At 50.5% G+C, this 22,358-nt stretch overlaps 1 protein-coding gene across 5 annotated transcripts in view; it reads left to right on the top strand.

Moving 5' to 3' along the window:
* ANKRD11 (ankyrin repeat domain containing 11) overlaps positions 1 to 22,358 on the top strand; it is a 159,981-nt gene that overhangs the window by 104,136 nt on the left and 33,487 nt on the right. For all 5 annotated transcript variants that reach the window (XM_049806430.1, XM_049806426.1, XM_049806427.1 and 2 more), the window contains one exon: positions 15,067 to 15,211. In XM_049806430.1, the coding sequence (XP_049662387.1) occupies positions 15,125 to 15,211 (87 nt within the window). In that variant the 5' untranslated portion in view covers positions 15,067 to 15,124. The remainder of the gene's footprint in view (positions 1 to 15,066; positions 15,212 to 22,358) is intronic.

The raw sequence follows: 22,358 nt of genomic DNA, 5'->3' as shown, positions 1-22,358 counted from the left end.
GTCTTCAAATCCTTGCACTTTTATTTAACTTAGTGAAAGTAGGTTGTGATGGTGTGTGGGCCATATAGAAACAGCTTGGAAATAGAGGGAGGCATGAAAATACCTTTGGATTCAGTCAGTGGAGACCTCTACCTATATAGACAGGCAGTGATACGGTGATGTGATATGAATGGAGCATATAGGTCCCATGTTGAGCCACTGCTTCTCCTTGCTTGTTAGTGGTCTCTGGGTGGGGCAGGAGGAGAGGGAAGGCTGGGGAAGGCCTTGAAAGTCACTGCACTCCCAAGCTCTTCAGGGTAATCTGACTTGCAGAGTGGCACACCAAGCCTGTTAGCCATTAGAACATAAAAAAATTTTTCTGTGCAGATATGTTTATATTGATACTCTCAAAAACACGGCGAGTAAAAAGCTTTTGGAACCGCTGGGGAGTTCATTTCAAGTATTGTAGATATGCAGCCTGCGCTTTCCTTCCAAAAACAAGACAAGGGCAGGGACGACCAGAACATACGACTGATGTGCTTTGGTGAACTGCCTCCCCGGCAGCACCCATCACCCTGGCAGGGAGGGCGGCTGTGCCAGGACACGGGGCAGAAGAGCCTGTCTTGGGCTTACGGCCGCGGTGTGCATCCGCGCTCCTGGGTCGGGCTGCTCCGTCCCGAGGCTGTGTCTGCAGGGAGCTGAACGCTCCCGCAGGAGCAGGTTTGTACAGGAACCGCGTCCAAACCGGGCTTTGACTAATTCAGTTCGAACCCCCGTGCGTGCATGCAGGCACTTCGTGCTGATGCCAGGCAGGGTTTTAAAATCTGGCTACGTTAGCTGCCTTGAAAAACATCTCGGCTTATTACTGTGAGGTCCCTTATAAAACAATGCTCACACAACAGTCTTTTTAAAGTGAAAATTGAGCTGCTGCGGCAACCAGTGCATCCTGAAATCCCTGACAACTGCCTTGTAAAGTAATCTTAAAGCCTATCTGTCTTGACAGTGCCTCTTAATGGCTTACTAATAATGCTTTAAGATTTGCTGGAGCTCTGCCACAGCCCTGCTGTAGTTTTGTAGTGGTCTGCTATGCTCTCCTCCAAGCTGAGATCCCCTCGGTTTTCCACGATGAAGCTAAATCCCCCCAAACTGGGCACCTCGGAAGGTGTTTTCCAAGTGCCCTGTTGCGTGGAGGCAGCTGGAACAGGCAGGGAGGGATCTCCTTGGCTCCTGGCATGGTGCGGTGTTCAGGAGTACTTTCTGTTGTGGTAGACCTGTAGGTTCATTATCATCTATAGCCATTTTGTCATGGGTGACATCGGAGCTACTAGGATTTCTAAGAATTAAGGTAATTGCATGAATTCTACAGGCAAAAACTCCAGCTTCATAAAGGCATGTTTTGCTATGACTTCGGTTTTGTGCCTGTCGGTGTGGGGAAGGGGTCATGTAATCCGCACATACAGTGCTGGATTAAATTATTGTGTGCTGCAGGGTGTTAAATCTCAGTTTTTGCTCTCCTCTGTGTGTGTGGGGGGGGGATTACTGGTACAGACCAGTATTGCTGCTAAGCTGAAGGATGTTTTTAATCTAAAGTATAATAGCAACCAGAATGCTCAGTGCATACCTGGGCTTTAGTCATCACTAAAGAAGGTTTCATGTACAATCCTGACAGCTCTGCCGAAGGGGTGGGTGCCTCCAGAGCCTTTGGGGTGTGTGGGGAAGAGAGACGTCAGAGCAAAAGCAAACGGAATGGAAGAGCTTTGCTGGTGAAATATTTGAATGGTCAGTTTTACTTGGTAAATGTTTAGGAGAATGTGTAGGTTCAGCCAAGCAAATGAAGAGTCCTTGGGCTAAAAAGGGAATAAAATGCAGCATAAGGCTGGATTTTATATTTAAAAAGTACTGATGTGCTGTATGCTCTAGCAAACAGCCAAGTGCCAGGCTCTCCTCTCTGGCCGGTCTTTCCTCCCACTCCCCTGGGGTTAACTTATGCTGTGTTAATAATTACTAGAATGTACTTTCAGGCAGGTTATTTGTTTTCCCTCCTCATGATGTGCAAGAGCGGATAATGAAATTAATTTGCACACTTTGTGAGTTTGCAAAGCTGGCTTCAGCCACGTTGCCACGATACTGCGCGGGTGCCGGCGGCTCCCAGGGCCGGTGTTTGCACAGCCGGGGCAGCGCGCTGCTATCGTGGGTAAACAGAGCTCGGAGGGTAGATGGGATGTACCCAGCCATGAGAAATGCTCTCTCCCAAGCCAGCACGGAGCGTGCGGGATGTAAAACCCCTCTCCCAGAGCATTTAACTCTGCTGATGCCAATCAGTTAAGCAAGTAAACAGCCAAACGAAGCCCTGAAATTCCAGCGTTGCTCCTGCAGGTTGTGGAGCTCACGATACCGCCGCTCGGGCAGCCACAGAGCCCACTGGTGAATTCAGATGTCATATTATACCCTTGTCTTTAAGTAATGAGTCCCATGTTCTCCAGCTTGAAGTTTGTGGTATGCAAACCACGGTGTTTTCTGGGAGCGCTGGGCAGTGGTCCTCAGAGCTGGTTGGGCTGTTTTCAGTTAGGAGCTTGCCGGTAAGGCTGCGGGGTCCACGGGAAGCTCTGGGGAGGTGGCAGGGCTTCACCGTGCAGAGGGTGGGAACTGCAGCTCTCGGTGTTTTCCGTCTGCCGTGCCTTTGTGCTTGGCTGGGGGGGTAAAAGCAGTTTGCAGGCATAGACCTGGTTGAGCCATTTGCTGCGCCCTAATTCACTACACGGGTACGTGTGGTAAAGGACTGAGCTGGGAGCACAAAGCACCGAGACTGTCAAAGCCTGACGCTCCGGTTGTGCTCTCAAGGCCCCCCGGGGCTGAGCTCTCCGCCGGCACCCCAGCGGGCATCCGCCTCCCAGTGCGGGTGGGAGCAGGCTCGGCATGGCCCTGTGCCGGGCTGGGTACCGCCGTGCAGCCTGGGGGCTGCATCCCGGCTTGCGAGAAGGTTTAGTCCTCGGATCACAGAGACAGAAGCTGGTTGTGCTCACCTCTCGAGGCTGTCGTTCGCAGGTGGTGTGGTGCTTGGTGTAGTGTTACTGAGATGACCGAAAATGTCTCTTTTGCCTGATGAGGGCACATGTGTGGTCTGCCAGGTGCCAGCCACGTCAGCCTGGTGCAGACCTGGGGGACCAGGTATAAATAGCACCACTCCGGTTGTACCATTCCTACCTGTATCCTAATGATTTATGCTCCAAGGCCTGGCCCTACAGGTCCCTTAATGTGTTATTTTGATCTGTCTGCAGACTGGCTTTGGGCTGCTCTTGGGGGAGAGACTACCTTTCACTTGTGGCTTCTGTTTTTCTCCCCTGGGGTCAATAAGCCTGACTTTGATCCTTCCCTTCTCCAAATTTTGCTACTGAGTTCCATGTTGTCACATTGGGCTCCTCAGCCTGGGGGAGGCAGGCAATTCCAGCATGCAGCTGGGAGGCACACCTTTCTTTTTTAAGGAAGACAAGGAGGCAGCAGAGAATATAGGCGGTTTTTTTCCCCTCAACTTGCCACATGCATGTTTTGTCTGAATATTGCCTTTTTGAAGATGCTCAGGCTCCTGGGCGAGCCATGGTGGGGATGTGCCGTGGGACAGGGGCATCTGCAGAGCTTCATGCTTCCCAACACGGCACGTGTTTGGTCAGCTGCTGAAACACAGCTCCAGATATTCTTAACTTGGCTGGGTTTTTGGCGAGCAGTTTAAGCAGTAGCTTTATAACAAATTGTCTTACAAGAGGCCTCATGTATGTTTAACTTAATTAGGCTCAAAGTCAGGAGAGGCTCTCAATTTTTTTTGAAGGGTAGAGGCCCGTGTCCTTATGGAAGTGATCTGTTAAAGCAGGCCCATTTTTACAGCTTTCCATCACTCCTGCTCTGATGACACATTCAACAATAGCTTCGTAGAGAAAATTGAATTTCCCCTATACAAGAACATACCCGTTTTGGTAAATGCATTCCTATGTCTTTATATACAATAGATCACTTTCAAAAGCACTGTAATTTCAGAGATGGAGGAAGAAGAGAGGAGACCTGCGGATTTGTGGAGAATTAACCTTGATTTCATTCTTTGCAAACCAGCAGCAGGGTTGTGTTGTGCCCGAACCTTTCCTGCCATCCCCTGGAAGAGGATGGCCACTTTGTTCTTACGTGTTTACAGCCAGGGTCCTTGGCAGTGTGCTGATCCAGGCGAGAGCATCCTGGCATTGGCACAGCCGTGGGCAGGGGCCCTGCCGGCGCCTGTGGCAATGGAGGCACCGTTTGCTGGACCAGGAATGGGAAAACTGGACGGGGAATTTGGCTTCTGAAGCAAGATGAGCAGAAGTGACAAAGGTAACCGGCAAGGTGCTTCTCCCCGTACGCCTGGCAGCCAGCAGCAGAGGGCATGTGGTTTGCCTGGAGAAACTCATGCTTCGTTTTATTTCTGCGTTGGCTGCAGCACGCGGAGCCCCACAGAAGCCACAGCAAGCTTTTTTCCTGTTGTACAGCTTGTTAAATAGCAGCGTGGTGGTGGTCTGTCGTCAGCAGACGCACAGCTCCAGACGGAGCTCTGCTTCCAGCTCAGGCTGAAATAATCTGGGAAATCCACTGTTCTTATCAGCATGTCGGGACTTGGGGAGCCGTGGCGTCTTTTTAAGTAGTACAAAAAGTGTGGTGACAGTTTTGCTGGGAGGGGGAGAGGCAGTGGCTGGGAGGAAGCATTAGCAGTTCAAAACTGTGCATGGAGCCAGCTCCGAGAGCAGCACCGTGTGTGTGGCTGCCCTGCAGCCCAGAAATCTGCGCAGCAGACCTTCCACTCCCCCTTCCCTCCCTGCCTGCGCCGCAGCACAGACCTTTGAAACCGGCAGAAGCTTTTCCCCCTCCATATCCCGGTTGTTGCCCTACGTTGGCTTCGTGCCGTGCTTACTCCGTGATGCGTTCTTGAGAAAGGCTTCCCTGCCTGAGTGCTGCCCTGGCTGGCAGAAAACTGGAACTTGACATGGCCTAGACTTCTCCCCCCGCCAAGTTCCTTTCATGCTTACAGACTTCCTAGTTTAATGTGAGCGATGAATCAATCTTTTCCGTATCTTGAGGGAGAATGTCACATGAGTTTGGTGTTTTGCTGGGAGTGCAATGGGTTTGCAGCTTTGATGCATTGTCCTACACTGGGTTTTTTTGGTGGCAGTGGATTTGGCTGCTGCACCTCGCGGTGGACAGTGACGCCTGCGAGTGCTGAAGGTGGGAGGTCTGTCTGCTTACGGCCGTGGGTTTGTTACAGGAGAAGGAAACTCCTTCAGAGCAGAAGCTAGCTGAGGTGCCTTGGATATTCTCAGGATGTGCATCTCCTACTGTGGTGTTTGGGGGTTTAGTAGGAGGCTGGTTTTCCAAAGCCCGGTGTCAGAAGTGCTGTGCGTGAAGCTTGTGCCGTGTCCTGGCAATGTCAGTTGGAGAGGACTTCCAGGTTGCCTGCTCCACCTCTCTGCTCGAAGGCAGGTTCTTGCCAACATTAGGTCAGGGGTTATTATCCTTGCTGTGTGTTTCCAGTATTGGGGGGTGAAAAAAACTTGGAGCGATGTGTTAATAGAAGGTTTGGGAGTCTAATGTGGCACTTCTTATGTAAGCCCTGTGTAACTGAAGTCTTCAAGTTAGTCTGGAAAATCAAAGCATCCAAGTTTTCGCTGTCTTCACTTCTCTACCGGAATGATACTTAAAGGTTCTGGGTTTTTCTGGTTCTGGGCATTTTTTTAATGTCCATCTCTATTCAGTTCTTGCCCTGTCATTTAAAAGCTGCCAATAGTATGGCAAACAAATACCAGTTTTGCTGCAAAGTGTTTTGTATATGGATAAAACATCTCAAACCCACTGGCCTCAGTTGAAAAGGAGAAAGAGCCAGATGGCCAAAACAAAACTCCCAGGTTTGCAGACCCCAAATAAGAGTAAATCAGTGGAGTTCTGTGTTAACTTTTTCCCCAAAGCCTGACGCCTTCAGGGCCCCTGCCTGGAAAGTGGGGATGTGTGAGATTTGTTCTGTCACCTAGTCCTTGCGCCTAAATTCACCAAAATATGCCTGAGGTTCCCATGCTTGGAGCAAGCTTTGCATGTTTGCAGTGGGCACAAGGATGCTGAGTCGGGGAGAGGGAACCTGGGAAGAATTGTGCAAGAACAGGGAGGAAGAGAAATGTTTTGCTAAGTTTACCATGGTCTTTCATGCTCGCAGCTGGGAGAAGATGTTGCTTGGCTGTTGCGACATCGTGAACTGAACACAAGTTTAAATATAGAGATCCCAAAGCATTTGTTCAAATCCGCCAAGGCTCAGAGGGGGCTTTCATTAGGCTGTAGGTGGTGTCCGCGGAGCCCATGCTGCGTGAGGCTGGTCGTAGCAGACCTCCGAGCTGAGGGTCTCCTCAACTTGAGGCATCCTGTTGCAATGGCCATGGCACCTTTTGCAAAATATTTTTGGTTTCTTTCTTTCTCTTGTGATTAACGTGCTTGGTCGTCATCTCCTCTCTTGGGTTTAAGGGCTTGTTTAAGTCATGTAGGTTTCTTTGTAGTAAAAGCTGGTCTTTGTCTTAGACTTTTACATAATGAAGCATGCAGTGGAGAAAATTGGGCAGGACTAGAGCAAAAGTCTCATTTGGGGTTTTAATGCAGCGTGTATGTACGTTATATATGTGTGTGTGTTTGTCACTGCCTGTGTGTGCATGTACATATGTATATACAGAAATACACACTAGGAATATGAAGTATATATTTAATTTAAGCGGCCCAAACTTACAGGGCCGGCTCTCAGTTCGCTGGTAAAATCTGCCTGCTGAGCCTCAGCCCAGCTGCGTTACGTCAGCACAGATACCGAGTTCCCGGAGGCGAACAAGGCACAAAGTTATTGGTGATTTAGCCACGTAACGGAGACGCCTGTGCTAATTTAGACGGCCAAAAATAAGCACAAATGCATTCTGCTTTCTGTTACTTTACTGAGCCTTCCCTTTCTGCAGCTAAGCAGCAGATGGGGCTTGCAGGAGCCGACACGAGCTTTCTGTAGGAATGGTGTTCACCCCGCAGCCTCCCCTTGGGACAAGTCACTAGTGCCAGGAATGGGAAGATGGAAAGGGCGCAGGTGGGGAGCACGGAGGAGCCTCAGCCCGGCCGAGGACGGAGCGGAGCGTGCCAGCAGACCCTGCCAGCCTCCTGCGCCTGGGTCCCTGGGCTGCCACCGGGACGGTGGGGTAGGTGACGCAGCTCGCTGCCAGGGCACCATCAGTCGCTGCTGCTTCATCTGTTACCCTTTCGTTCACTGCGATTTAGTCGGCATCAAATCAATGACAGTGGTGGTCAGGAATTGTCTGTGCTAGCATGTTTCTCTGTCTTGAAAATCGGGCCCGGCTCGTTTTTGGGGCTTGGCTGATGCTCGTGAACCCCTTGAGCTGCACTTCAACAGAGCAATCCGCAGTGAGCCGCAGCCGTAGCTCCCTGCCGGGCATGGAGGGGGGCCAGAGCCTGGCTCCCCAAACCGTCCTGGGAGCAGAGTGGATCATGCAGATTTGTGTTGTTTGTTAAGTTTTACCAGAATAAAGCAGCCCCAGGGAATCCTCGTCTTTCCCTGCCGGTGGGACCTCCAGGACAGGCTCTCAGCATGTTGCGTGGACCATGTGTGCTGTGGAGGCTTGTCCCACTTGCGTCATGGTGAGCTGCGGGTGAAGGCTTTGCACTCCTCATATCTCTCGGCTCATGTATTTCTTTCCTGTTTTCTGTGTGTAGTATAGTTGAGGCTGCATTTTTTCCTCTTAAATGCATGTGACATGCAATACAGTGTGCAGTCTGCTTAAAGTTACCATTGAGGATCACTCTGTAAGCGCACAGTATTGGTTTGTATCAGTCCTTGGGATGTACTTAATTAGGGAAATATCCCCCCCCCCCCCCCCCCCCCCCATATGCAGCAGCAGTGGGAATATCTGAGTGGGTTCATCACTGTTTTAAGTGGTTGATGTGCAAAAAGTCCGGTAGATGATTGCATTGGCAGATGTGGTTACAGCTCTTCCCTGGTTGAAGCCTGATGGTTTTCTGTGCGAAGTGGAGAGGAGATGGGTGAAGCGTGCAGTCCTCCCTCTCAGAAGGTTTTGGTCCCAGTTGGTGATCTGGAGCCATCCCACAATCACACCGAGAGGACAACAGTGTCATAATCCGCTCTTCCACTCTGACTAATGGTGGTGTGGCAGGGCTGTACGCTACTCTAGCCTTCCCGTAACGCGCCGGCTGCTCCAGAGGTTTCCTCATCGCAGCTGATCCCACTCCCAGACCACAGCTCGGAGAACTGACTGAAACAACAGTTTTGTAACCTTGGCCAGAAACCAGATAATCAGCAGCATCCAGAAATGTAGCAATATCAAGAGGCAGCTGCATATAGATAATTGAGGGAAGGGTTTGTGGGAAAAACTGCTCCCGGAGAAACCACACAGGCGGAGTGGTTGCTCGTGGTTGCAGGGTACTGTCAGGGCTCGCTTTTATTTCAGACTTGGTGTATCCCAAGAACAGTCCCAGCTGGAGTATTCTGAATCACAGAATAGTTGGGCAGAAATTTCCAAATATAATCTTGTTAAATAACAACACTTAGTGTAATAGAAAAACTTAAGAGTTGTCATAATTTGAGACCATTGCCCAGTCTTCTGATGCTGGGGCAGGAAATGACAGTCGCAGGTTACATGTGTAGGGCTTGTGGTTTAAGTTTAACCCGTTAGCAGGGATGGTTTTGTGTAGTGAGTCATCACTGGAGAACCGTTGAGGAGTTGGACTTTCACGGTGCCCAGTGAGGTCTTGAGCATCATATTTACTGTGGTCCATGGAGACGTGAGTGCACATCCACCTGCACAAACTGCTTGGCAGGCTGAGCTTCTCCATTGCATTATTTTCTGCAGGTCCTAATAAACACCGGGAAGGGGCATCCATTTCACAAATGATCAAAATACTAATAGCTGCTTTAATTCATGTTACTGAGTCTACTTGACTGGTGCGTATTTGAGAAAACAAGCAAGCCTTGCCTGAGCCCCATGCAAATACATCCAGATGTGAGTAGTTACAGGCATATCAGGAGGTCAGGAAGCCCTGTGGGTTAAGGCGAAATAAATATTTGAGAAAGGCGGAAGAAAGGACGGTTATTGTGGGGACCAGGTACTGATTTTGAGAACAGGAGAGGAGAAGCCATGCAAAGAGGTGAAGAAAGATGTTTCATTTGTAAGAACTCCTGATAAGGAGGGACATCCCCCCTCAAAAGCTGGGAACAAAAAGATAGCAAGTTCCCCAGGGTAAAGAAAGAAGTTGTTGAGTTGAAGGTAAGGGCATGACGGAGCTGTGAAACTGGGGTAGCCCTAGATGTGACAGCAGGCAAGCATGCTTTCCATCGGCTACGTTCAGAGCAGGGAAGCGCAGCGATCTCTCAATTTCCCTTGTTATGGGTAATGCTGTAAGAATTAGCACCTTGTGCTGCACTATCTTTATTAATAGCTAATCTTTGTGATTACCCATTGGAAGGCTGCTGAATGAAACGCACCTGTGTTTGCATTGCTGGCTTGCAGGCCTCCTGCTGCTCGTGGGCTTATGTACCAATGGTGGAAAAAGATGGACTTTACTCTCCTGGAGCTGAGCGGGAGCACAAAGAACAATTGTTCCTTGTTCCCCAAAGTGTGTGTCCTGCCAGCGCTTGCAATTTTAGGTACTAATCATGAGTTGTGTAGGCCTAACAGGTGAAGAAAAAGCTGGTGAAGAGCAAGTCTTTGATGCTGGGAGCATGTCGGTGAAACAGCACTAAACAGGATGCACATGGGCAGTGCTGGGTTGAAGGTGTGACGGTGGCTTTTTTGAACATGCAGCCTGTTAGTGACGTACACCATGATTTTAGTGCAGACTCGGCAGGTGCCACCGTACTGCACAGCTCAGAGGTGGTCTTCACGGGGGTGAGAAACATCTCAGTGAAGGTATCAGCAGGGTGATGGAGAAGGGCACAGTTCAGCATGCTGGAAGACCTCAACTTCTGTTTTTCTCCCCATGCTTTCCAGCGCTAGGGGTGAGGGATCAAATTTTGGATGTGATCTACGTGAGTTCTTATTTTAAGGCAATTTTCTAAGAGTTGAGGACACCTGTTTTTCTGGGACAGAGTCCTCAAAAGGAGCCTGAGGTTTTAAAATTTTCATGTTTCGATGGGGCTTGTTCATATTCCAACCTTTTCAGACCAAACAAATGTGTTGGATTTGTGCAAATAACGTCTGCGCCTCTAATTGCCGTCCTTGCATTGGAGTTTTTTTGTAACGGGTAAGAGCCTCCAGCCAGCTTTCTTCTTATTGTCTGGCATGTAAAGAAGTCTGCACAATCTTTTTTACTCCAAGCTGGCAGGGTATAGGCAGGCTCCAATGCACAGAACTTGGGCATGAGCTAATTTGTTGTGGTTTCAGATAGAGATGGCAGGAGCCTGGCTGGTCTGCTCGCAGCAGGGCGAGAGAGGCTGTGCAAGCGCCCGTGCGGGGAGCTGCAGGAGGACAGGGTTGGAGAGATGGGACGGGCAGCCCGCGGTGCAGGCAGAGCCAGGGAAAGCTGTCGCTCCACCTTGGATGTATATACATCTGAAAGCATTTGAGGACTTCAGTGTTGTTTGCCTTTTCTCTTACTTGTCACAGATACGGATGTTGCTCGCTGTGCCCGTGAAGGCAGGAGGGGTAGGGACAGGGGGTTTAAATGTACGCCAGGGTCCGTTGGGTTTGTTAATGAGGATTCTCCTCTCCTGTCAGGCACGGTGTTGGCGTTGGCTGGCTGGGGCTGAGGGCGGGCTCCGGCTGTGTACATCTGTGCCCGACCTGATTTGCCTTTTGCCGGGAGCCGCGTCCTGGCTAACGGGTGCAACTGGTCCCGCACTGCCTCCCAGCCATCCCAACGGGGCCAGGCATGGAGCCAGCAGCACTGTCCTCCTCCTCCTCCTTCTCCTGCAGCTCAGAGGGACGGATGACCCCCTCCCGTTTCCCTTCCCGTCCCTTTTGGGACCATTGCCTTTTGAGGTCCTCCACAGAAATGTTTGGTCTCAGTGTGTGGCTTTGGTTTGGCATGCCCTGGGCGAAATTAAAAAAACCAAAAAAAACCCAAAAAAAAACATTTTTGAGTGGTTCCTCGCCCCGGCAAGGAGAGAGGAGAGGATCTGGTTGGGCTCCCAACAGTACTGCTTCTCCACCCTCCAGGAGGGTGCTCTGGGTGCTCTGCGGGGACCCTGATGCCCCCCCATCTGCCAGCCCCTGCCTTGGGGGGAGGCAGCAACCAGGAAGGGTCCCCAGCCCAGGTGGGAGCAGGAACGGCCACAGGGCTGCCCTTCTCCCTGCCGCACAGGGTGACCGGGCTGCATGTCGTGTCCGCTTTTCCACCTTTTTCCCTGCAGCCAAAGTTGTGTGTGTGATACTCTGGGTGCTGGGACCACCGTAGCCTTCCCTGCCGGCACCTGGGGCTGCTGGCTGGAGTCGGCCGTCCCAAACCGGCAGGAGCTGCCGTGTCCAGGCTGGCCAAGTCCCAGGGCAGACTCCCCCTCTCCATAGCTTCTTTCCCAAGGGAGAGGCATGGGACCCGTGCCTTGCCAGCTGCAGAGGGGTGCTGCCGGCCAGGCCGAGGGGCTGGCGTGTTCGGGGAAGGCAGCGCGCGCAGCCAGGGCTGGCCGCTGGCCAGAGGTAAACAGCTCCTTTGTTTTCCCGGAGAAGTACGAGGGATTATATTCTGTTGAGCTCACTCGGTCTCCCACTTCTTATTGTGCGGCAGACATGTAATCATCTAGTTCAAGGAGCTTAGTTAATTGTTTACAAAATAGGAAGGGTGATGCTTGTCTCCTGGTAGGGAGGTGAGGTTGAGAGGGGTGTCATGGAAAGGGGGTGGCTTGTCCAGCTCCCAGATTAGGAGGGATTGAAGCCAAATTGTAATTCTGCAGCCCTAGATTCATGGCTTTGAAATGCTCTGCCGTGGCTCCCACGAGCTGGGGATAGATAGCTCTTCCAAACTGGGAATTTGTACCTCCCTTCTGACTCTTTATTAAACGTGCTTAAAAATGAAACGAAGACTGCGAGCGTTGTTGGTAATTGTTGTGCAAATGTAATACTCCCTCCAAGCTGTTAAACAGGCCAGTGCTCTGTTTACATGGAGAGGCAGCCAGCTTTCCAAGTGTAATGAGTCAGCTAGATGAACAGAAGGGGCGCAGAATTAATCTGGCATCCGTCTGGCCTTTTCTCAGTTAAACAGGTTTTCGAAGCTCCACGTGAATAGGTACCTACCCCGGTTACAAACAGCCACAAAGACATCGGGAGTGGGCAGAATTTTTTTGAGTATAAATTGACAGTGTGCAGGCCATGAAACAGTTTTAGCAAGGCACTGGAAACGACGTGTTTCTAATTCTTGGCTGTTCATGGTTGGGAGCAGAGCATGCCCTGGTCCCAGCCATGCAGGTCCCCGCGCTCGTGACCAGCATAAGTGAAGCTGCTTGGTTTTAATATCCTTTGCAAAGTGCAAATAAATTTCCATCACCCAGCACATCATCTGAATTTCCACTTCTTAGATTTGCAGTGAATATTGAAGTGAATCTGTTCAGGTGGCCGACTCTGTGTCCTCCGCACTGACCCAGTGCTCCTGCCGGCTCCTGCCTCCTCCCAGGCACATGCTCAGGCACTTGTTCATTTCTCCTGTATCTGCACCTTAATGAGCACCAGTAGGTGAAACTGAGGGGAAAAAAATTCTTAAAACTTTATGAATTGGTTAACGATGGCTGAGAGAATTAGGTTCTTGGGGCTGTAAATGGCTGAAGCTGCTTCTAGAGGAAGCAATTGCAGCACCTGGGACCCTGTTGATGTGCAATGTCGAGGGGACACCTCGGGCTCCAGAGCAATGCCTTCGGTGGAGCATCACCAGCACCAGGAGAGCCACGCTGCTGTGAAATGTGACATCTTGATTGCTGGTGAACCCTTGGCTGGGTGTGTGGGAACACTGAGGCCAGAGCCACTTGCTTTTGGGTTCGGGTTTTGCAAGCTCCAGCCTCTCTCTGCTGGTGCTGAGCGTGCCCAAGGACGGCTGAGCTGCCTTTTTAAGGTGCTGTTTTCAGTCAGCCCTTGTGGTGCTTGAACTTTGGCACTTGGGCTGGGCTGCAGGCCCTTCAAAGATGAAGAACAGAAATTTGGAGACACAGATTTCTGCAGTCATTCCCTTGCTCTAACAGAAGATTTTCTTTTTCCATTTTCTCTTTATAGACATGCTAGGTTGGTATACTGAATTTTCTGCACTTTCCCCCTGTTTTTACTTCCCAGCTGCAGCGATGAGGAGGGCTAATCAGCCTGCTCATGTCTTTGCCAGTTCAGGTCCTTTCCTGCTCTCACATCCAAAAGGAAAGGGCTGGGGGCTTCTGGCTGGGGGTCCCAAAACTCAGCATGGCACTTGGTCACCACATCAGGGAAGGGGACATTGAAGAGGCCTCCATTCCTGAAGCCTCTGTCCCTAAACACAGGTAACCATCCTCTTGTAGCCCAGGCGAAGGATTAAGCTGCCTTGGAAAGCACAGTCTCCTGCTGAAAATGCCAGCGCCGGGGTGTCCTAGCACTGTCTGTGGCTGGTGCTTTAGTCTGGGAATTTTTGCTGCTGCAGGGCTGGGATGGGGCCTCTGAATCCCTTTTTTTCTTTTTTTTTTTTTTCTTTCAAATAACCCCAAAACCACAAACCAACCCAAAGGGCCCAAAAGCTTCTGAAGCGTAAATGAAACATATTATGAAGGGATTTCCAGGGAACTTCGAAAATACAAGGCTGATGAAAGCACTGGACTAGCGTTCCTCCAGCCTTTAAGCTCCTGTCCTGCCCCAGCCACCCAGGCAAGATGGTGCTGGGCTTTCCTGGTGCTGCCCAGGACAAGGTTCAAGGTCCACACTGCTTCATCGCCTGGCCCTGAGCAGTCGGGAGGGTTTGGCTCCTCTCCTCCCCTCTGTTTTCTTTCTCTCTCCCCGCCCACAGAATTCCCATCTTGTGATGGAGCGCTGCATGACTTTGTTCCTGGACAATTTCCTGCAATTGTAGCTCTGCAGAAACCCAGCCGCTATTATAAGAAGTTAATGGGTGCAATGTGTAGTGTTGTCAGGTGGCAATTAGCTGGGGAAAGAGTTTTCAAATGGTGCCTGTTTATGCCGTTTCAGCGTAAGTACAACGAGACCTTTGCTGTAGGGATTGATGTGGGTCACTTCTCGGAGATATACTGTTGCACGGATGCTTTTTAGCCTCTGGTCTCAGGAGAGGAGATATTTTTGTTCACCTAAAAAGGCCTCGCCTGCTTTGGCTTCAGACGGTATTTCTGATCCCTGTTGCAGCTCATGCTTTGCTGTATTTCAGATGTCAGTTGTCTTTTCAGTCCTGTAACCAGGCAACACATGGCAGGAGCAGGGAGTGCTTTGTTATTCTCCAAATCGTCTCACCTAGGCCAAGGCACGGTGGCAGTGCCGGGCGGTGAGGAGCTCGTGGCAAACCGCTCCGGGAACGCTGTGACCCATTGGCAGTTTCTGGTCTAATCTCATAATGGCGACGTGTTCAAAAAGTGCGTTTTATAAGTAGGTTTTGTAATTTAGTTGACGTGTGTGTTGGTCCTGCAAGTGTCTGGGAATTCAGTGTGGCAAACTAGGGGAGCAGGGCTGTCCTTGCCCCAGACATGTACCCAGAGGGTCCATCCCCATGTCCCTGCTCTCTGGACGGAGCTGCAGCTGCAAGAAGCTTTATGTAGGCTTGCAGTGATGCCATAGGTGAAGAACAGGAGGGATATTGCTCTCCGTTTGGGCACGATCCATTTTAGGCTATCCCTTGCACATGAAACAAGTCCTGTTTGAAGCTGCAGGTCCTAGCTTGCTTCCCATGCGGAAGGTGGCAGAAGCCAGCAGTGGTTTTGCCCGCTCTGATCTGCATGCATGGCATTTGGAGGTGCTCGGCCATCCTGGTGTTGCTGTTGAAGAGCTCGGTGTGGGTTTATACCCATGGGAAGTGTCTTGCCTTTTTTCCCCCCAGTGGAAAGATCCTTTTGAGATGTCTAACTTCTCTTTTCCTCTTTCTAAACAGACGGTTGATGATGAGGCGATGGCAGCATAAATGAAGATCAAGTAAGGAAGGCAGAACGATGCCCAAGGGTGGGTGTTCTAAAACACCACAGCCAGAAGATTTCTCTCTCAGCAACGACATGGTGGAGAAACAAACGGGGAAAAAGGTAGCGTGTTTGGTTCATTTGCCTTGCTTTAGGGATGCTGCCCCTTGTGCCTGATGTCTTCAAGCCGTGGCAGTAGTGCATGTGGCAGGAGGTTGCTGTGGGCTGTTATCGCTGGAATCAAATTTGTTTATTGCACTTTGCCAGCTGATGGGGTCCACTTTATTTCTCAGTGGCTGTAATACTTCCCGGGAAGTGCTGCGGCTGCATAGACCTGAGTCGGCTGCGCAATGGGGGGATGCTTTGGAAGATTGTCTTCTGCAAGTACTGTGCATTTGTAAGACGTTCTGCAGTAAGCAATGGAAGGACCAAGTAATGTGGTGATCTCGCAAGCGCGTGCTGTGTGAGGGAGGAGTTTCTCCTCCTCCTCCTCCTCTGGCTGTAAATGCCGCGTCTGTGTCAGACTCGGCTGGTCTTGCTTCACCCAGAAGTCTGGACTCTCAGTGTGGCCTGACTGGGACTCAGCGTGTGAGCTGCTCTGCTGAAATTGCTGCTTCTGGGGCTTTATTTGAGGCATTTAGGTTTTGACTGGGCTTGAGGTGATGTTATTAAGATGAAACCTGAGTTTAGGATAAATAAGTTCATGCTTCTCCTCTTCATTCCCAGATTCTTGTTTTGCTCCAGACTTCAGCTCTGCGTCCTCTCATTCAGCTTTTTTTCATGTTTCTCAGTATCAGTAGTTTGCAGTAAACAGTTGTGCAGGAAGCTGTGTACAAATGTTACCTTTAAATAAAAATTAAAGCCTACATCCACTGTATTCTGCTAAGGAAACAAATATCATCCACTTTGCTTTCATCTCCTTGCTCCAGTTTCTCAGCATTCCCCCAGGAGTTTCTGCCAGGCCCCAGGAGCTGAAGCTGAGCTTTGCAAGCACCAGTGATGCTGTGTCTTTTGGTCTGTCACTTCCCCTGCAATCCGACCCATGTTGATGATAGTAATTCCTCTTATGACTGAGATCATATTATTGACAAAATGAGGAAAATGACGAATAACCAATGCGAAAATCCCAGGCAGAAATTCGGTTATCAAGCATGCTGGTAGCGTCTGCCCCATTCCCCTTTCTGTGTTGCCGTACACGCACAGGTCTGGTTCAGGAGCCGTGCCGAGAGCCGGAGCGTTGCCTCTGCACGGGCGCTTTGCCGGGACGCAGCGTGGGACTGCTAGGAGGGGGGCAAAAACTGGGAGCAGGGGTGCTGGAGGTGAAACAGCTGCCCTGTTGCATTGGGAAGATACCAGCATTTACTCTGGCAAATGAGGCTGAGCCCAGCAGCACAGGATATGTAAATACGGGGTTTTGTCTGCGCTGTGTAAGAAGCTTAATGTTGGCGCAGGTGCTTTGGGAGGGAGAGGATCAGTTATAATATGAATCAGCGCCCATTTTATTTCATCCACTTGCGGCAGCTTAAAGGCTGCATGTTATTTACAGAGCAGGTTTGTTGAGCGGCGCTAGGGACGCCGGGAACTGGAGTTATCTCCCGCTGGCTAAATAACTAGGACACAAATAATTTTATGCTTCCCATTCAGAGGCATCAGCGCAGACCTGCGGAGAGTGGTATTGAGTAAGGATGGGGAAGAGCCTTTCTGCTCACTTAATTCTGGTCTCGTCAGTGGAGAAGAAACTTGCAGGCTCTTGTCCTCCGGGTCTGAGCTGAGATCCAGCCTAAGTGGCCGAAGGACATCGTGCAGCAAATTGCCCTGTTTCTAGTTAACTCTGGAGCATGAGCTGGAGCAGTGACTCAGGGTAAAAGCACTTGGTCGTTAGACCTCCTCCTTCCAGACGCTGTTGTTCCTTGCCTGTCAAGCAAGCCACTGCTTTTAATTTATCTTGCCTTTGTCAACACTTTCAAAGGCCTGAGCCTGTGACTTGGCACACGCTTGCTGGCGGAGACTTGCTAGGGAAGGCAGAGAGCGGCTGCGGCAGAGCCCGAGCTGTGCCGCGCGGAGGGACCCGCACCCACCGGGGCTGCCTGCCATGGTGTGTGCATAGGGCGAGCGTGACAAAGCGATAGCTGCGTTGCCACTGAAGTGTTTTCCTCTCGGTGTGACCTTAATATCGACAGTTGTGTTAACATTAAGCAGGCTTTACATGTTTGGGCTCCGAAGCTCTAGCACTGGAGGCAAGTACCGGTGCAGGATGCTCGGCGGTCCTGGTGTTGCGGTGGGCTGAGCACTGCAGGAAACGTGTGAGTTCTGCGCTTGAACATGTTAGAGCCGGGCTCTCTGGGAGGCTGCCCTTTCTGCAGAGGGCTCGTGCTTTGTGGAAGAAGATGTGAGCTGCTGCCTTTCAGTTGTGGAGCTAATTATAAGAGGGAACTCCTAGCTCTCCGCTCCCTGCCCTTCCATAGGAGGGACCTATTAACTAGCGAGATGTCACTTGAGCTGGCGCAGCCATGAGAGCAAAGTGCTTTAAGGACTATGTCTCTGTTGCCCTCCGTGGCCGACAGCATTAGATGCTTCATCTGCTTTGCTGCTGTTGAGCGAGGAGCTGTTTCTCCCGGGGTTAGCAGAGGCAGCGGGGCGGACGGTCGGGCCCTGCCAGCCTTATATGGCTGCGCACAGGCTGCCCGGGGAGGGTGCTCGGCGGCCCCGGAGGCTCCTGGTTGAGTTCAGTCTGAAGGGTTTTGTAAAAATATGCATGCCATATATGAATAATTCTCCTTTCTGCTGTAGATCCACAGATCCCCATACCAGAAGCAGATTACTCATGACTTAGGCTGAGCAGAGCACCGCAGCAAGAATTGTATCAGTTGTCGAAACCATTTCCTGATGTGCCCGGGACCGCGTGCTGCGTGGTTACAGCCTGCACTCAGAGGCTGCAGCAGAGGATTTGTCGCGTTATGGGGAAATGCTCCCACTTGCATGGTCTAAATTGCATTTTTGCTGCAGTGGTTGAACTGACCACCAAGCAAAACGTACTCGACCCCCAGTTTTTGCTCATAGGAGCTAGCAGGGGTGAAAAAAAAGCTTTTGCTTTTTCTCCTCCCTCTTCTCCCCAATTTCAGGAGAGGGAGCATAGTCCTTATTTCTTAATTCTTCTTGAAGACTGTTGGACTGTTAGGGCTTTCCTGCATCATACGAACGAGTGCTGGGCTGTGTGTCCAGTGCAGAGCCATTTGCCGGGGCACGAAACATACAGAAGCACTGGGTGACTTAGATACTGAAGAGTTGATGTTTCAGTGAAGATAAGCAGCCCATAGTCATTGCAGGGTAGTATTTCTTACAAACCTCAACGCCTGAGGCACGCAGGAATGGGGCTTCAGTTCCAGTTGTCTCCATGCTTCAAATGTTTTATTGCAGCAGTGATAATGACACAAATTCAGACTTTTTGAAACTTTGTGTGCACGTGTATGTGTTGTACTCTGGCTTTCGAAAGGCTATAAGGGACCCAGATTTAGGGAGTACTGGGGTTTGGTTTCCACCACTTCCGGTGTGCTCTCTGGGTAAAATTCTGTCCATCCCTTTTTGTAATGCAGGGTACAAACACTCCTCCTGCCCCTTTTCTTCCACCTCTCCCAGCAGAGACCTGTTCAGGAAACGACATATTGCTGTCTGTACTAGTGCAGGGAAACTCCGGCTCTCGCAGCTTGTCCTTTTTGCAGCGTGGGTTGTTTTGCCCACGGCAGGAGTTTGGTGTGCCAGCTTGGCGTGGGGCATCGCCCGGAGGCATGGGCGTTGGAGCCCTTGGCCCTTCTGGGCTTCTCCTCCCAAGCTACTGGTGCCGGTTTTGTTCGTTGCTGCTTACTTTTTACTAGCATTGCAACCTGAAATACTTTGAACTCATTTTGGAGAACAAAGGGCTTTGGGGATTTCCATCACTGGTAATGCAAGTCATTGCATAAGCGGCAGGTTTTGTTGGTGCTGAAGTGAAGGCACGGCTCTGGCGCAGCTTTCGGCGGGCGGTCAGAGGCAGTGGTTCAAAGTTTGTGTGTGGGCACTGATAGCACAGCCCCGCTGTGTGCAGCTTGTACGGACAGAGAGGAGGAGGAGGCTGCAGATGCACGGCCCATCCTGTAAAGCAAGCTAGAGACTCGCTCAGCTTCTCTGCTGGAAATACAGATTTCTTTGCATCGGTTTGTAAGTGGTTCTACCTTGCAGGATTTTGCATCAAAAAGAACTACATGTTTGATTTTGCTCTGAGAACCGACATCTAGACAGTAAGCTGGCCTAGCTGGAGTTCTGCATGAGGGTGAAAAGTGGCTTTTATTTGTGTATGTCATAAATGACCTGAGCATACTGATATCAGGGTCTCTCTTGCTGATTAGAGATCTTTATCATGAAGAGAAGTCATCACAGATGCAGTTAAGCACTTCCAGTCCGTACGCTGCATGCATGGCTTATATCGACGTAGCATCTCGTGTCGGGCAGCTGCTGGGGGCTGGTTCGTGATCGGTTTGTGCTCCAAACCATGAGGGGTGATAGCAACTTATGATGCATCTTTTAACTGTAGCAAGCGTAACTCGGGGTGGGTTCAGTTATTCATATAGTAAATCTTACTAAGAACATAACGTGGCAGTAGGGGATTTTTCTTGAAGTCATGGTCTGCCATCTCCCCTTTGCCGAAGCAGCTTTTATTAACGCCTACAAAGGGGAACTTGTTTCTGTTACTGAGCTCTCGACAGTACCCCCATTCCCCAAACTCCCTCTCTTACCCTCAGCAAGAGCTGTCCCAGCCTTCAAGAGCCCCAAGCCTGTCTTACACAGATGTTCATACAAGTTTCTCTGCAATGTTGATTAATGTGGATTTGTTCCTTTTGTGAAACCTGATTCAGATGAGTCTGAGCTTACTTTACGATGAGAAAAACTAAAAATGCAAACAGTTTTTACTTGAGAAAACGACAACATTCTTCATTACAAAATTGGAAATAATTAGGGAAGTAAAGCTTAAAATAAGAAAATGAAAATGCACGGTACTTTCAGGAATATGACTCTCCAAGCTGGCTTAATTTCTCTGTGGTGGTTTCACTGCCAACTGCTGCAGGCATCCTCAGCAGGTCGCTGCTTTCCAGGGGGGAGTAAAGTTTGGATCTTCTGTGCTCCAATTAGTATAAAAGGTTATCGTTGTGCTACTATACAAATTAATCTTCAGAGCAGTGCCGGGATTGCCGCCACTTCTTCGTTCCTTGGTATTTAATTTTGCTGAACTTACTGGATTAGCAGCTCTGAGCATTAGAGCGAGTGCAAACGAGAAGCGTTGCCCGAGCGTGCCCGACGCTGGGGTTCGCGCAGCCATTTCCATTTCCATGCTGGGCTCACCGTCTTGTCTGGGAAGGTTTTTTGCCCAATTCCTCTGTCTCTCCTCCAATACGGACCTTTTAACAACATTGCAACGACTTTCTAGAATAAGTTGCATTTTTACCTGTCCAGCACTTTTTCTTACTCCTGAGTGTGGAGACATCCCGTATGGCATTAATACAACAGACGACTGACCTGACTTGCAGGCACCGCAGCCCCCCTGCGCCTGCAGGTTCAGCCTTTCGCACCGCAGCAGCCAAGTCCAAAGATTAAGGGAATTTTAGAGAAGGTAGGTTTTAAACAAGCTGTCACCTATTGTCATTTGCTTTTAAGTGGGGGGTGCAAGATCAGCGGCGCTGCCAGCTGATGCCCGGAGCTGGGTTGCCTGTGAGGCAGAGTGCTTTTTCGGTAGCAGAGGACGTGACATGATGGTTTTGCTCCAGCTGAAATCTACGTTAAGGTAACAAACAATGAAAAAATTAGGGGGTTTTTGTGTTGAGCACAATTGACCTCTTGTTGGAGCTCTCATCGTGAAACTGGTGTCTGGAAAAAATGCCGGGAGTGTAGGAAATCCCACCGTGGGGTGCCGGGGGCTCAGCCGCATCCTGCCCTACTGCTGCGAGAGCAGGCAAAGAGTATCCTAGTACTGAAATAGTGGGTGGAACAGCCTGCTGCTCAAAGGGTCCGGGCGAGGAAATTGCAGTACAGTGAGCATGGCAGCTAATGTGCAGGGAAGTGTCAATTTTGAAGCGTCAGCTATGACTGATCCACCTCGGAGTCTTCTAGAAATATCTTTCTTACCGAGGACTGCCACCACTCGGTGCCGGCAAACCTGAGCCGCAGGTGTTGGGGCAGGAGAGGTGCAAATGCACTTTCAGACCAGGAATTGGTGCCGGATTTCACCGGTGCTTTGCACCTGATCCAGTAGCTCCCTGATGGTGGAGCAGCTGGGATGCAGTGTGTGCAGGTGTGCCCTTAAGCATGGGCAGTGGAGGAAGAGACATGCGCATGGTCTTCTCTGGTTTTATGCTGTTGTCCCAGGTCCTGACTTTTAAGGGTAAAAATCGTTGGGCTGATTGTTGTCTTGAAGCGCGGTTGAAGTTTTTGAGGTGAATGCTGGGGCCACATCTCTGCGGTCGTTATACGCAGGGATGACGGTGCTTTACCCCTCATGGACACAGCCTCTTGGACACTTGGCACTGATGCAGGGTTAGTGGGGTTTGAGCGTAGCATTGCTGTTCGAGCTTGCGTTAAACTGGGGAGGGAGAGGACAGACCAACATACCTGCTTGCAACAAGATATTCCTGGGAGATGATGGGTAGTACCTGGCCTTACTTACACATCTGAGCTGTTAGAACAGTAGCTGGCAATAGAAGTGGCATCATTTGGTACTAGAAACTGGTTTTATTCACGTCAGAAAAAAAACCAAGACAAAAGCATTTAAATCCAGAGCATTTAAACGAAATGCCGGAGTGTTTATTTTGGCTGTTGTGACTTTGTCCCGTTGCTCCACTGACTCCTGTGCTGAGGAAGAGCTGTCAGCAGCTGCTCTCAAGCAGGGCTGCCCTTCTTCGGGCTCTGAACGTGCCTTGGCTCCCTCCAACCACAAGAGCCACTGTCAGATAGGTTTGTTTAACTTGCTTTACCAAAAAAGGGATTCCCCCACCCATTTTTTCAGTCCTTGCCGGAGCGCGGGTGAGAGGGGCCGAGTACTGGGTGTGCAGCCGCAGGGCTGTCACGCTGCCCATCGCGAAGGGGACGTGCAAACAGAACCCATTGGTCTGGGTAAACGGTTTCTCTTTAATCTGCGGGTGAAGTCTGGTTGCCAGACAGAGACTCGGAAAGAGGAAGGAGCAGTGTACACAGTGACGACGCGGTCTTGTGACTGCTGGCACAGGAGCCACCTGCCAGGGTGCTG

The sequence above is a fragment of the Accipiter gentilis genome, chromosome 7 (assembly GCF_929443795.1).
Source record: "Accipiter gentilis chromosome 7, bAccGen1.1, whole genome shotgun sequence".
Lineage (NCBI taxonomy): Eukaryota > Metazoa > Chordata > Aves > Accipitriformes > Accipitridae > Astur > Astur gentilis.
Note: the sequence above shows the minus strand (reverse complement) of the source record. Positions and strands in the feature narration are given on the sequence as shown.